This window comes from Diadema antillarum, unplaced genomic scaffold, assembly GCF_040938485.1.
Source record: "Diadema antillarum isolate AM-2024a unplaced genomic scaffold, OU_Dant_1.0 scf00000109, whole genome shotgun sequence".
NCBI classification, from domain to species: domain Eukaryota; kingdom Metazoa; phylum Echinodermata; class Echinoidea; order Diadematoida; family Diadematidae; genus Diadema; species Diadema antillarum.
This window is the reverse complement of record NW_027270998.1, coordinates 736,434-752,624: the sequence shown is the minus strand read 5'-3', so window position 1 is coordinate 752,624 and position 16,191 is coordinate 736,434. Positions and strand designations below refer to the sequence as shown.

Sequence of the window (16,191 nt, the reverse complement as noted above, 5' to 3'; positions counted from 1 at the left end):
CACTAACACATACAGGAGGGACTATACAATCAGTTGTGGTGTTAAAAAGTCTAAATTCTACTGTAAATTATTCAAAATCACAATTAATACTGCTGGCAGCAGACAGACCGTCAGAAAAAAAAAACCAAGAATAATTCTAAGGAAACATTTTTGCTGTACTGTGAATTAAATGTGGAAAGGGTTGAAAATCAAAATACAGTACAAATTTCTGTCACAAATGGTCTGTTTAGTCAGTCATACTTTTGAAATTTCTTGTAATATTCCACATTGCTGTGTAATGAACAAACAAGGTTTATGCTGCAGGTACACTCGTTGGATGTGCATATGATTTCTCCTGTAAAGCTGCTTTCACAGTTTCAAGGTCGCAGTTGAGTGTTTACACACATTTTCACCCTAATATCAAATCATATGAATAGCCAAAGGCATCTACTGTATGTGATATTTAAGAGCACATGAGTAAAAAGAGGTATGCACTGCTACAGGAGAAAAATGCATTTGTATCTTGATTGGTAGGTTAGGATTTTAATTTTTTTTTTTTTTTGGGGGGGGGGGGCAGGCGGGGAACACACCCTAGCTGCTCAAGACAAAACGGATTGATTTCACAAGGAAGGAACTGGCCTGAGAAACAAGAGACATCTTCATAACGCTGAGCAGGGATGTCTAATCAGGAGTAAATTCCACTGATTAAAGGTGGCATCTGTGCAGACTCACTGGTCTGATAGCTCAGCTGAGAGAAACAATGTGAACGGTATTCTCTGTATGACTCATAGATCCTATGATGGACTAAAATGTGGGTGTGTCCTCTGGCCGTAGCTTGCAGTCCTTGCTGACCTGGATGAATGGGAGTTAATTCAAACATCTGTTTGCAACCTCATCTATTTAAAAAAAAAAATCCTCTCAATATCTTATTTCATTTATCTAATTATGGAGATTGTACTTAAAATTACATGTACTTCACTACATGGGCAAGAGGAGACAGCTATGAACTGTTACATTGTACTACCAAAATACAATAAAAACTTATGTGTTTTTTTTTGGGGGGGGGGGCAGAGCTGCCATCTATCCCTTGTTTTCAACAAAACTCCTCAAATGGATTAGTCTCCTGACCTTCTGATCTGAATAAAAAAATCTCCCTGATAATATCTTTTTGTTGATACAAAGTTTAAAATATCATTAAATGTACAAGGATTACTTATCTTTATTCCAGCTTATTATGCCTATACAGAACACAAGGCCAAACAAACATCTATTAATCTGGCCAGGATTAAGTAAGAAGCTTTGCTCCTCTGTGAGGGTCTGTCTTCAGACTCTACCTCTTTGAGCCACACCCAACGTACAGTCAACCTCGCGTAAGTCAACCTTACTCTAGCTGAAAAATAGGCAAAGCTGAGGAAAAAATTCTTCCTAGGATGGACATAAACATTCACGTATAAATTTTATCGTATAAGTCGAAATTAACACAATCTGAAGGAATTTCTCTGGTCCCTTTGGATTCGACATGGGCGAAGTCAGTTGTATGTTCTTTTTTTATGCTTAGTTTTCCGCAAACAGCCTAGTGACAGATATATTGGCAGCTTTGTGCAATATGTTTGCATGAGTTAATCACAAATTCAGTAATATACTATCAGATTAAAAAAAGAAACTTCTCTTTAAAATAGTCATTTATTCTCCACCTCACTGACAACTTCAAAGAAAAAAGATGACTTACACATCAATTTGCATCTGAGGAGGATCTTTATTTTTACTGCAAACTCATGATGAATAATTCCTCTTTTCCAGTAACAACTGGATGGTACATTGGAAGGAAGAAAAAAGATAACTTAATTGAAAACAGAGCACATGTATGAATGAGCTAGCACAATGTTTGGGTGTGAACAGAAGTGAGTCACCCAATCATTCGTGTCGCCACAATATTGGGAAAATTTATTAATGACATCAACTGGGAATTCCCCAGAGTTTCTCATGGATGTTCTTCATGGATCAAGGCTGAGCCACACTGTCTCACTGTCACCTCCAAAGAGAATATTTAATGAATTAAAGACTCGGTAGTGTGGGGATACCAGGGAGTGGTAAGGCTGGCCTGGCTCGAATACATTCTAGAATCCCTGTAATGAATTACGCACAACTCTGTCACTGATCTTCATTTATAACCCGTTCCATACTGAATTTTGAAATCCCCATAGACTTAATACACAAACCACCATGTTCCCTTAGGGAACAGGCAAAGTACAGTACACATGTACAGCTCAAGAATCTCAACTGAAGTTGACCATTGCCATAAGCGTAAGTTTTGATGCACATGTTACGTTGACACATGGCTGATGAGTGCTCTTTATGGTTTTCGAATGTATCCCGGCAGGCAGCGAATGACAATTGATTCAATTGGACCACCCATACTCCCCCACATTACTGGGTCTTTAGAGAGACATAACTTTCAGTGCAAAAGTATGTTTTGTGAACATATATCTGCAACTAATGAAAATCTTTATCAATCTGTCTGCAAGATCAGATCAAATAGGTGGAAACTGTAATTGCAAATCACACAAATTAAACTTCTTCTGAGAATGCTGGTGCATTGTACAGCATCTCAGTCTGGCCTCATTTTGATCACACAGCTGTATGACTTAGGGAGATATAATGGGGATTTCGGGCCTTGCTTTTACATAAAAAGATTTCACTCGATTCTACTTAAAGTACTTTTGAGTTATTGAATTGAATTGATTGAAAGATATTTCATCTTCTTAGAAGAATATGTAACAATTTCAAACATGTTAAGATAAAATATGCACTGTAAGTGCCCCATATTTAGTGAGTCTAATTTTTCATGAATTGTCAAATTTGCAGTTGTGGAGTATCGTACTAAATGGGGAAATGTATGCGTGCACGTCACATTTGTGTAGGGATTACAGTTAATATTTTTGCATGTTTTTAAATTCACAAATAGCACATGACTCGCAAAATTCGCGAAATAAAAACCTCATGAAATATTTGTATACAGTATTCTGCCATCGCATGCAAAATTGACTGCTACCCAACTGTCTTCAGCCAGGCATGACAAAATAAATACACAGAAGAAAAGTTCTTATACTTCAGACATGGCAAAGTCCTTCCTTTATGAAAAAAAGATACACATACACAGATCTACATTTATTATATCACCATAACAACCCATAACCCTTTGCTCGGTTCTTTGAATCTGCCAAAACTGGTCAACCATGACAATAATACATGTACGTCATCAGGGTATCATCACCATGGCCATTCTCTTTCCTTTGTTCTCTTTGCAACATGTCACAAAGAAATAATGCATAGTATATTCATTATGGTTCAATTGTACACAGCCAACACTCATTTAGCATCCTACATGTTTGCTAATACACAAGGATCGTACATTGTGTGTGTATTTGTGTGTGTATATGCCCGTGTGTTGCTGTAATACACTAGCATGCATTCAGGTGCAGCCAAGAGTGATGACATTGATGAAATAATACTGATGTGAGAAGTGCACTGACCTTGATAGGCAGTACATTTGTCACCTTTCCCTCACCCACCCTTGTGCCTTTCTCACCCATACTCCAATGGTGAATGCTGATTTGTCCATGAAAAGTGGCAGCAAAAAACTCCTCATGTGGTTATGTTTACGCTTAATTTCATGACACACTACCCAGAAGGCTAAACACAAATTTAGTGGTGTAAATACAATTGCAACATGAAGCCAAGGAGGACTTTTAGGAGAAGTGATGAACAGAAGTTATGTACTGATTCTCTTGGCATTATCATCATAAATATTGATATAATCACTATCCTCATTGATACATAATCAGAAATCTTTTCATCCATATGATATTCTGCATGATAACCAGCATTTGTGATACATTAGACATAAAATAATGTTTCTTTTTGTCATATAATTAAAAATGCATTTCTCATTGATTACAACTATTTCACTCAAACAACTGTGAACCTAGTCTGCAAACGGAGCTCTCTTATTAAATATGTAACATGATTGATCTATGATTTGCCTGATAGTGTATCGTCTGTGTGTATTGAGCCAAAAAAATGCAGCTCTAGAACTGTAACTTGTCAATATCTAGGCCTACATGTACTAAGAATCAGTGATAACAATAACAACAGAAATGAACTCAACATTCTAAATCATCTTGGGATGAATATTCTGCAGGAGTTCTGCTAAATGCTGGGTTCCTGCCTAAAAATCAACCTTCTATGGGAAAGCAGTGATTTCCTGTACCCAAGGTGGGACTAGACCCTGGGCATGGGTACCCCCGCCCCCCCCCCCCCTCCCCCCACCCCCTTCCCTATGTACCGGTACACCCCATCCCACAAAGACACATGAAGGGAAAGAAGGAACATGCAGCAGCACTCCTAAATGAGTCTCCCTGGCTCACAATCTTTGGGCTATTTTGCCCTGTCTGCATGATGTTCAATTTGGAGGTGGGTAAATACATGTATACAGTCTTGAGTTAAGGCTACCTCCTAGAACGTGGTCAGTCATATCTCTCTTTAATAAATATATTTAGGTGGAAGGAAGTTATGCCTCACCCTTACAGTTACAGTTCAATGACCAGTATTTTGACAGAGTACATGAATGCCTATAGATACACTGTAGGGAAAAAGATCATAAGTTTAAAGAGATTTGAATCTAAATTTATCATCCCCTATACTTGCTCCTTACTTTTACCCCCAATCCAATCCATCAAGGTGACAAAGCAAATAAAATGCTTGTTCTCATTACTGCTGGTTAGTTACCAGTAAGCTAGTTACAACATCTACACAAGCATTGCCTGCTCTTTGAACACTATACAATTCAGTTGATATCACTGAGCTTTAATAAAGGAAGTAAAATGAAGAGCATCATAATTGAGACTACATATACAATAAATCAATGTGTCAACAATAATCTTCACTTTCAATCAGCAAGCCACTTGCACAACTGCACATAAATCACGTCATTGAGTCCAAGATCAGAGACGTAGGAGGTACTTGTCCTTGATTTAATTATTCCAATCGATATCAATCATCCACTCACTGAAATTAAAGAGCCCAACAGCTGATCACGGATATCCAAGCATGTGTTGGCTTTACAGTAAGATTGCGGTTATTCATTGTAGTGTGGAAGCGTTTACTACCCCCCCCCCCCAAAAAAAAAAAAGAAGAAGAGATAAACAGAAATTAAAACGAAAACGGAGAGGTTTGCCAATAAGGCTTAAGATAAAGTACAAATACTGCCCCTTTAGTCATAATTTCTGTGATAAAAGAAGCTAGACATGCAAGTACATTGTACCAGTATTCATGTTCATCATTCACAGACAAACTAACCACAGCATACTGTACATTGATAAATAAAAAAAAAACCAACAACAGTTATACATATGACGATCCCTGTTCACTGCGATTATCCTGATTGAATATGACAATCTATGACTGTATAGCTACCCACAGGTATTGTCAAGAGGTACAGTGTACTGCCTGAGCATCATGTTTTATACATTGTGCACTGTAGGTATGATGGAAAATAGGGATAGTGTATCCACATCATCATGCTGGAACCCCCTGTTTTATTGCGTAAATGTTATGCATTATCTGTTGCCAAATAGTCAAGCTCTGTGCTTATTCTCAGCAATTGTTCTGTATGAAAATTCAGATATAACACTTACATGATTTTACTACAGATTTACATGTATTGTATATCTAACACAAACTGCTGAAATTGTACAAAATAACCATACTGTGTAATGCCACATTTCTATACAATGTTAATACTGATATTGCTAAAAATTAATGTAATTGTAAAGCAATGTCATACAGAGAATAAATCAAATCAAAATCAAAATCCAATGCGATATCAAGCAGCTGATGTATATGAAAGACTTCTTTCCCAACGGAAAGTATATATGATCACACTCACAGTGTTCAATGATAAGATGTAACAGTCTACATTATTGTAGAGTTTGAATCCAGTAATTCTTATATAACTAAAGACACTTTATATAGACCTGCAATGTCACTAGCTGAAGATAATCAATCCTGTCTGTGAATATGCAATTATTTCATTCAAATGAACCCACCTGAACCACAAATTGTGTGAGCACAACTATATATATTTAATCATTATGATTTTATAACTTCCACACATTTTTCTTCTGATGGTAAGTTAATCAGTCACATTGATGGCGAGTGATCAACCAGAAAATGTTTAACTTTGCAGTATGCTTGATATGATGCATTCACCCTTGGGGTTAGGATGAGTTCAAATTTTTGAACTACATGAAATGCAAAACAACAACGACGGCAACAACAACAACAACAACAACAACAACAACAACAAAAGAAGTGTTAAGTTATTGCACATAATAAACAGACATTACTGGATTTACACCATGAGAAAACACCGTGGGGGTTGAATTTAATACTGGAAAGACTTGAATAAAAACACCTTGCTTGTTGCAAATCACAACATCAAGTCCCGACAGCTAGCCCCTGGGTCATGGAGGGGACACACTGCGACTCAGAAATTCTATCCACTGTGAAGCCTATCCAGAGAGGTGTGAGAGACAGGCCGTGGTGAGATATCCCTCACCCCTACGCTGCAACCATGCCGACAGCATCACTCACATTTTAAAGGATCCCAATCAGAGATCGTAAGTACTAGGCTATAAGGCCAAGTAAAAAAAGAAAGTAGTTTCTCGTCCGGGTTTTTTGAGCAAGGCGATGAGGGAGGTCCTTACTATTTGATATCTTACTATTTTTTCGAGGATTGTCAAAATGAAAGTAATATGTGTTTATATGTGTGATATAAACCACTTTCATTTGAGTGATGCACAATTTAATACCAAATCTGCGTATATTGCTGTTTATGCATGACAAGTATACCAATTTAACTACACTGTGACTGTATTCATTCAGTAATATCAAGGGTATGGAAAAAAAACTTTTTTAAACATAAAATATACACATTTATGCATCACTTGTTGAACCTATGAATCCAACCATTATCTCTGGAAATGCATAGCATTATTTTTGCCTTTCAACACAACACAAACTTACTGAGTTAGATCTTTTCTCATATGAAAACTTAATCGCTCAAGGATTTAAAATGCCGCACAGTACTGCCAATCAACCCTGTGAAACAACCACCTGATTTCCTTTTTACTGAAAGACAGAATACGAACCAGTTGAATACTTTATTCACTATTTAAAGCCGTTCGCTGTGTACATGTGCGCTTGAGATCGGTTCTCTCCATCACTCCACGATTTTTTTTTCCAGCTCCAGAACGCATGCTATGCTGGCTGGCTGGTCTCCTCTACTACAGGGAAACCCCGTTATAACGAGTTCGGTTATAACGAGGAACTGCTTATAACGAGGTGATCGCGTCGGTCCCGTTTTCCTTTGCGTGTAATGGCAGAACGAATCGGTTAGAACGTGTTCGGTTATAATGAGATTCCGGTTAAAACGACGACAATTTCGGTAAATCATGATAAAGAAAAACATAAGCAATTTGATCGGATATAGCGAGGTTCCATTTCTTGACGAAATTGCCGCTTTCAAACACGCAACAAGTGAAACATTGGAAACCGAAATCTCGCTATCCACGTCTTTTCCCGTTTTGCAGAGAACCGTTCCTTCCATGTTTTCTTCTTAATCACGCGATAAGACACAGGAACACCTTCCGATGTTCCTACTAATCATTAAACATTAAATCATTCGGTTTTCTTTTTCGCGAGAAACGCGTGCGTGATATGAGGTCAGACCACAGCGCAACGAGAAAAACATAGATAACGCATTCAAAAACTTTTCATGTAGCGACAATAAAATTCGACCAAAAATGGACAATTGGAATGCGTGTGCAACTCATCATTATATCCTTTCCAATTTTAGTTCCGACTTCCAGTTCTTTTGCTGGTTTTGAGCAAATATGAGTTTGGATGATTAAAGCCGAAATAATAAAATCATCGCCCCGATCCCGCCGGGTGACAGTAGCGTTAAAATAGTTGAGTAACGCATGTTAACCTATACTTTACAATCGGTGTTCAGAAAAAGAAGCAAACGCATTTATTAGTTTGAACAGATCTGGATTTGTTCATTATCATTTAACAAATGATGATTTCAATATGAGTGTGTATGATCAAAGCAGAAATAATCAGTGAAATCATCGCGATCCTGCCAGGTTACAGTAGAGTAAAAATAGTTGAATAACGCATGTTAACCTACTTAATCGGTGCTCGGAAAAAGAAACAAACGCATGTATCAGTTTGAATAGATCTGGATGTGTTCATTATCATTTAACGAATGATAATTTAAATATGAGTGTGTACAACTAAAGCCGAAATAATGAATGACATCATCGCGATCTCGCCGGGTGACAGTAGCGTAAAAATGGTTGAATAACGCATGTTAACCTACTTAATCGGTGCTCGGAAACAAACGCATTCAACAGTTCAAGAATAACCGATGTACAAAACGCGAAGAGATTTTCGGAAGAAAATAAAGAACGCATTTTTAATCCCTTCGAGCGCAACGATCATACATTGTATGAAATTACAGCCAAATGATTCATGAAATTATCGAATTCCCGCTGGGCACCAACAGCGTAAAATACCTCGCAAGTTAGCGGTAAACAACGCACGTATGTTACTCTGAAATCATCGCGATCTCGCCAGGTGACAGTAGGGTAAAAAAGGTTGAATGACGCATGTTAACCTAAATCAGAAAAAGAAACAAACGCATTAATTAGTTTGAATAGATCTGGTACAGATTTGCGTAAACAGGATGACAACCTCCCACATTCAATCCTGTCACATATTTTCAAGAACGGTCGTACAAAACGCGAAGAGATTTTCGGAAGAAAATACGAAGAACGCATTTTTAATCCATTTGGGCGCAACGATCATACATTGTACATGTGTACAAGATTACAGCCGAAATGATTCATGAAATCATCGCATTCCCGCTGGGCACCAACAGCGTAAAAATACCTAGCAAGTTACGGTAAACAAGGCCTGTATGTTACTCTACAGTATATATTTGCCCCCATATTTGGTGTTTAGAAAAAGCTTAACAAACAAGAATTACAATAAAGAATTAACTTATCATTTCAGCCTCTATTTCTTCGTCTAATTCACAAATAATCTCCCTTTATTCTCTCAATAATAACGCTCAATAATTGTGTAATAACAACGCAAAGGATATGTTTAAGTTTCATGGATGGGTATATGACGTCATGCTTATATTTTTCTTTGTTTTTAATGAGTATGGTTATAACGAGGTACCGGTTATAACGAGGTAATATCGCCGGTCCCACGGATCTCGTAATAACGGGGTTTGTGGTTACATTGCGCAATCAATCTAGCAGCACATGAAGCGGGCAACAGCACGAGAGAAATGTACAGAAGGTGCTCAACGTCCTGTCTACATCACGACGTACCGAGTGAGCTGTACATCACAGCCCAGGGCCGCCGCCCGCCCATCCAACTACAGTTCAACTGCTTTGTGGGTCATTCCTTCTTGCCGAGCGCGCAGTGTGAAATGCATGCGTTATTACATACGCACTACAGAAGCTACAGCTGTACTACAGCTAAGTAGAGGACGCAAGGCGTAATCAGAAATCACGATTGGTAGGTGAATTGTTGATTTTTTTTTTCCGGCGGCCGAAAAAATAGTAAATATCAAAAAAGTCGATGCGGCAATTGAAAATCGATGCGGGCGGGGAGCGGGCTGGGACGAGAATTGTGAATTTCTTGGTATTTTCAGCGCCATTTTGAAAATAGTAAATAGTAAAAAAATCGATGCGGCGGCCAAAATCGATGCGCGCGAGGACGAGAAACTGGTTTCTTTTTTTACTTGGCCTAAGGCATAAGAGGAAATAATGATCCCACTCACACAGTCTGATATACAACTATCTGCATCTCCAAGAATAACACAGCTCTTTGCAGATAATTTCTCAGGTGTGCAACCTGTTTTTACAGAGGTTTTACGATAAAAGTAATTTAAAGTGTCGATTAATTACACAAGCATCGTAGCAGTCACAGAATGTTGATATATTGTGATACACAAGCATAACTGCAATGAAAAAGTTCACGCCATTTACTCTATCATTACTACAGGCAACTGCACAGCATGAATTGTCAATAATGTTTTCCTCGTCGTGGTCTTGTGAGGGTAAATGGCAAATTCTCAACTCACCCCATTCAGGCTTCCTACGTCCTTGATGGAATGTGTGCCCTCAACAGTGTCGTAGGCGATAACAGAATGCTGCTTGTCCACACTCCGTGACTGGAAATTAGGTAGCACGGAAAGAGAGACAGACAGACAGACAGAGAAGGAGAGAGAAAATGTAGAGAGAATGTAGAGAGAAAGAGCAAATAATCAGCATGAACACGCGGGATAATTGCACAGGATAGAGTAGGTCAAGTCTATCAACACTACAAGTTACAACTGAAAAACAAATCACACGCACATGATACACGCATACAAGGAATATGCTGGAATCTCTGAAATACATACATTTTTGGTATATTACATACAGTGTACTGAATAAGTGCTGGTGTACTGATGAAACAGATGACAGAAGTCTTGTGATAAGGCTTACATATTCCTGTACCTGTATACTTGATAGGAAAAACTGTGCTCACTTGCAGAATATATCATAGCAATCCTGCAATTTTCTGCATAAAAGCCTGGTATGAAGAACAAGGCATCTTTTAAAGTTGCAAAATTCATTTAGAGAAATGAATTGTTAATATGAATGCCTACTGGTTCACTTGATGTACAGACCCAACATTAATATCAATCTCCATTGAGCACTTTATTAACCATAACCAATAAATTTACTGCATATTGTGCACATGTAAAATATGAGATTGCATACTTGCAGTTTTTACTTGTGGTGGAAAACAAAAGAATCTTACAAAAATGTGGCATTAAAAGCTTCTTGTATGACAAAAGGCATCCATATTTACAAAGTAATAACCTGTATGTAAGCTTTTTTGTCTATGCAGTGAAAAGAACACCTGCAACATAAAAATATCCAAACGTGGTAGTGTTATGAGACCAGCATGTGATATTTATTGCAGATGGAGCAATACTACAGGCTGTTTATTTCAGCAATTATTACCAAACCACTATTTCTGTACTACTGTATCACTGTTGCACTGATGGAGTTGCAATGTATAATGGTGAAATAAACTTACATATGCGTAGAAACACTAGCGAATGTGGTGAACTTGGTCCCATCCTATATATAGGAATCCACGTGTACACCACATTTGAACATGTTGGCTTCCCATAGTAAAGTGTCCATCACTGAGTTAGTTCTAGCATAACATTATCTGTCTCTGTGCTGATGAGGACTATTATACATTGCACTTCCTTGCACAGTTCCTAATACCTGTCTTTCACATTCTACACAAGATAAAGTGTATGCACACCTTGTTCATCTGCATATGTGAACAAGGCTCCCAGGAAATGTTGACACTTTGGCCTTAATTGGGACAGTCTGTACACAATGTCAAGCCAAGCTCAAACACTGTGTCCATTTAATTGCTTCTACAAACACCTTTTTATTCAGAAGTGAGTTGATCCACTGCCCAACCCTTTACAACAAAATGCCTCAAAGTGAACCATACTCTGCAAATTTTCAAGTTATGGAATTGAAAGGCATGCCTGTAGCTAACTTCTCCATACTCCACAATATGGGCATCAAACACTTGGCATGTAAAACCATACCCAGGCCATATAGTATTTTTCATACACAAATTTGAATTACTAGGCAAAAAATGATTCCATGATAAATGATAAATGCTCATACTGATAGAAGCTGAGGAATTAGCGATAAGAAATTTTCACAGTAAAAGGGTCATATTTTTAACAAACATGACTTAAGAATGTTCCTGTGATGTTCCTACAGTCAACAGATGCTACACAGTGCCCATATTGTAGATTATTCATGCTGTATCAACAAAAACATTGATGCTTTTGATTGCCCTGAAAATTGTTCAATAAGTGTTGAACTTTGTATTCATGTGGTTATAATCCATAGAAATAATTTTGAACTGAATACTTTAAACAGTGTTAAATTGTGTCTGAGATTAATTGCATGAATCTACACCTGTACGTGGATATCAGCTCGTTCAACTTTTGAGTTTTAGCGCATACTTTCTGTCTTTTATTGCAGTGAATATACATGTACATGTATTACAAATTCATGATAACTCAACATCTAATCAATCATCACAAATACAAAGACGGACAGAAAATATCAATTCAACATTGGGATTTACTGGTACACTATGAGCTGTGCCCCATCTTTAATTACTTAATTACCGTAAAGAAAAATCTATTCCTGTGAAGAAATGCTAGACATTACTGCAAACATACACTGATGCACTTTAAAAGAAAACAGAAAAAAACACATACACACAGTATGTATGCAGTTTTATCCAGACCATACTTGTAAAGTACAATTCCATGACATTTGGTAGCCATTTGCAGAAGTACACTAAAATACATGTAATGTTACTGGACGAATGAAACACAATACAGCACAATGAACAGCATACATGTACTCCAACTCCAATAACAGAAAAATTTGTCCAATGAAGTTTCCAACCTTTAATATCTTAAGTCCATTGCATGACAAGCTTTCCTGTCAATGACATTGCAGAGCAAATTCAATCATCGAATGAGATTAAAAATCTTTTTTGTTGGACGCATATCAGATAATTACTGTTGAGCGAGAGCTAGAAACGGAAGCATGATTCATGTGCGCGTTTTGTTGATGCACCATGTGTCTGCAGCATGAAGCTGATAATATGCAGGATTATGTTTCGGAGTCTTCGTCTGCGCCAGTCCACAGCCCTTCCGTGCTATTAGAAAACTCCGAACTCTTTATAGAACAAGAACAGTTTCATTTCTGAATAGATATGCACATTCAAAAGTAAAAGGTACAAGTAAGGTTATCTTGCTGCCAGGATGACTCAATTCTGCACAAGCACAGAAAGATGTCACATTTTCTCAATCTCAATTTTCTCAATTTGCTCAATCAACTAACAATTCCTCATTCACAAATTAAGGTGGGCATTGCCAACATCAAATGAGTCCATTGCCACTCATCTTATTAACCCATTGAAGACTACCGGTAGTCCCGAGAATACTTGGGCAGGTATCTGTGGAATATGTGTGTTAGAGCCAAAACAACCTGTCCTCAACAGGTTATAACAAATCTCTGCAGTCACATCATGGTATGAACACAACATCTTTACAAGTTATTGCAATCTATTGTGCAAAACATGGACCTGTACGTCTTACAATTGAAAACGTAACTGGAAAATCAAAGATCAGTCACCATCAAATGTACAAGAATTTGTAATTCCCTTACAACATAACTCTACAACAGTTGAATATAATTTAGCCCCCTAAAACCCAGGACTGCCAAGTTAAGATTTCAAAAGAATTGGAGGGATACACTCAAAGCGACTTCTTTACATCCACAGAAAGAGAAGGAAAGAAAAAAAGATCTAGATATATTCTTTTCCTTCTCAATACTATCACATCATGAACATTCATAAATCACCCACAGAATGCTACATCATACATTATACTGGGTATTATTATGGTGATTTTCAGGTATGATTGCCAGTGCCCTACAAGAAACAAAAACACAAATCTTGCAAGTTTTACCTGTATACAGAATGTTCTACGGCAATAACAAATTATGTAAATGAGTGTGACTTACATTCACTACAGAAGTAGAGTCATTATGAGCAAAGAATGAGGTATGGCTAGTAGTCTACCTTGATATACTTGAAATTTGTGTAACTACTTGAATTCATAAGTTTGTGGGGAAAAATATAAAAATACTGGGGAATTGTCAGAAAGGACTGAAGATGTAAGACCATGATTTTTCATGTTAGAGCCATAGTTTCATCGTCAAGACCATTAGAGTATACTGCTGAGTGATATATGCATACAATAAGGGCATTGCTAATCAGCAGTGCTGTAAACACGTTGGGTCCACTGCAGGCCTCTGTTGTATGCAAACCAACAGCTGTGGGATATTCAATATCCTGGTGGTGAATAATGTGTACAGCGTCAATTGTCACACGCACAGACAAACACATGACCCACGAGCTCTATGCCTGCGATACAGTATAACACCTTCACGATCTACAATAAAGATATCGCTATGCAACTGACAGAATACAATACAGTATGCATCATTACAAAACACACTGGCATTTTATAAACAAAATGTAATTTCCAATGTGTGCATGTATGACCTCAGTGAGCATCATTTTTATGTTTTGTACAATTTTAGTCCACACGAGAAATACTGTCACTCCCATATCTCAGGTGTTGGCTCAGTGGTTGGTTAAGCCGTTTTCTCACAGAATCATTGTAGCCCAGGCTGAATTGGAGGCGATTTTACAGCAAATGGTGTGAATATCCACAGGTGCAAATATCCATCATAGTTCAATCATATCTTTTTTTAAAATCCATGATGTTTGATATCATCTTGATCCACTATCATTACCTTACATGCTAGATCATTAGAACTGATGCATACAGCTGTACGCATATATGAAAATGTATGACTTTTTAGGTGATACGCTATCAGCGTATCACCTATTGTGATTGTCAAAATCTCTCTTTATTTTTTTTTATTCTTCTTTCTTTCTGGACAATTTTGTGTCGTCAATATCTCAACAATGACATTACGGAATGACATGAAATTTTCAGTCAACATGTCTCATAACAATATCTAGCCACAATAAGGTTTTCATGACAGTAACATATCTATGACGTCATCTAGGCGCCATTTTGTGATTTTCGGACCTTGTCACATGATCGATCATAACTTCATAACTAGATGTCATTTCTGCATCATTTTCGGTGGACATAAAGTTCAGGTCACGCTCTATCTTACTTTTTAACGCTAGTTACCCAGGTCTTCATTACGCGCGCCTACGCGCGCGTCAAAATTTTAAAAGGCTCAAAACGACTTCCCAATGGGAAATCTCGAAGTTTCAGACAATTTTAAGCGTTTCAAACATTTTCTCGCGTGCGCGTCCGTCCGCGCAATTTCACGCGCAGAGGGCGTAACCAACATGAAAATGCAATTTTTTTGACTGATTTGGATTCCTGATACTTTGAGTAACAATATCCACTGATTTCCGATCGATGTTGACCTATAACAAAGGAATGCACTGGCGTCAAAGTTGAAATTCCGCGCGCGCGTCTTTCTGCAAATATAGTGAAAAAACATGTCTTTGTTTATTTCGCCATAGCTCTTTAAATCGTCCGTTGACCCGATATTTCTATTGCATATTACAAAAGCATATGAATTGTAAATAACATTCCTAGTATCAATATTGCCAGGAAAACGCGATGAAGTGATCATATCGTCATTTTGAATAAAAAAAGTGGAATTGATTTTTTTGAGGTACTGTTTCTGACATTCATTTGCTCGTATCTCTGTTGTTTAAGCTCAATATTATCCCAAATTCACATATGTTGTCCTTTAAACATTTGCCTTTCAAGTCCATGTCATGGTTTTGAAATTTGATGACGTCATCATACTTTAAATTGTGATTAAAAGTAAAGATGCAAAATCGGACAAGTTTACGTGTTATGTCTATGGGAGGTGATTTTTTTTAAAAGCATGCATTGACTTAACAACGTTTAAGCACCTTTATCTCAGCTGATTTTGCTTCATTTCCTCTGAAACTTTAGTATGTTGTAGCTGAGACAATAAGCTGCAGTAATCATGCATTTTATTCTTTGAAATCTCCTCATCAGATTGACAATTTTGCAGTTTAAAACTGAAAATGAAAATGGAATGTGGACAAAACGATTCCTCATGTATCTTTCATATACATAAGTTTACGTTCCCCATATTTTCTCGTCGAGACGTATGGCCGAGTGGTTAAAGGCGCCGTCTCAGAGACGTGAGGTTGCGGGTTCGAACCCCACAAGATCACGAAACAATTTTTTTTTATTTTACTTTTTTTTCTTCAATTTGTATTATATATTCGTCCATGTAGAAATCACGTTCGTATATAAACGCACCTATACACACACACAGACACACACACACGCCATATCCCTCTTTTTTGTGTGTTGGAGACCACATTGCTTCGACTGCAGCAACATTTTGCAGGTTGACTTTGTCAAAC

The 16,191-nt window shown here is 37.5% G+C and overlaps 1 protein-coding gene across 1 annotated transcript in view; it reads right to left on the bottom strand.

The window, feature by feature from the left end:
* Window positions 1-16,191, bottom strand: part of LOC139719351 (uncharacterized) — a 93,852-nt gene that overhangs the window by 58,555 nt on the left and 19,106 nt on the right. The window contains exon 3 of the mRNA XM_071630766.1: window positions 10,202-10,291. Within this exon, the coding sequence (XP_071486867.1) occupies window positions 10,202-10,291 (90 nt within the window). The remainder of the gene's footprint in view (window positions 1-10,201; window positions 10,292-16,191) is intronic.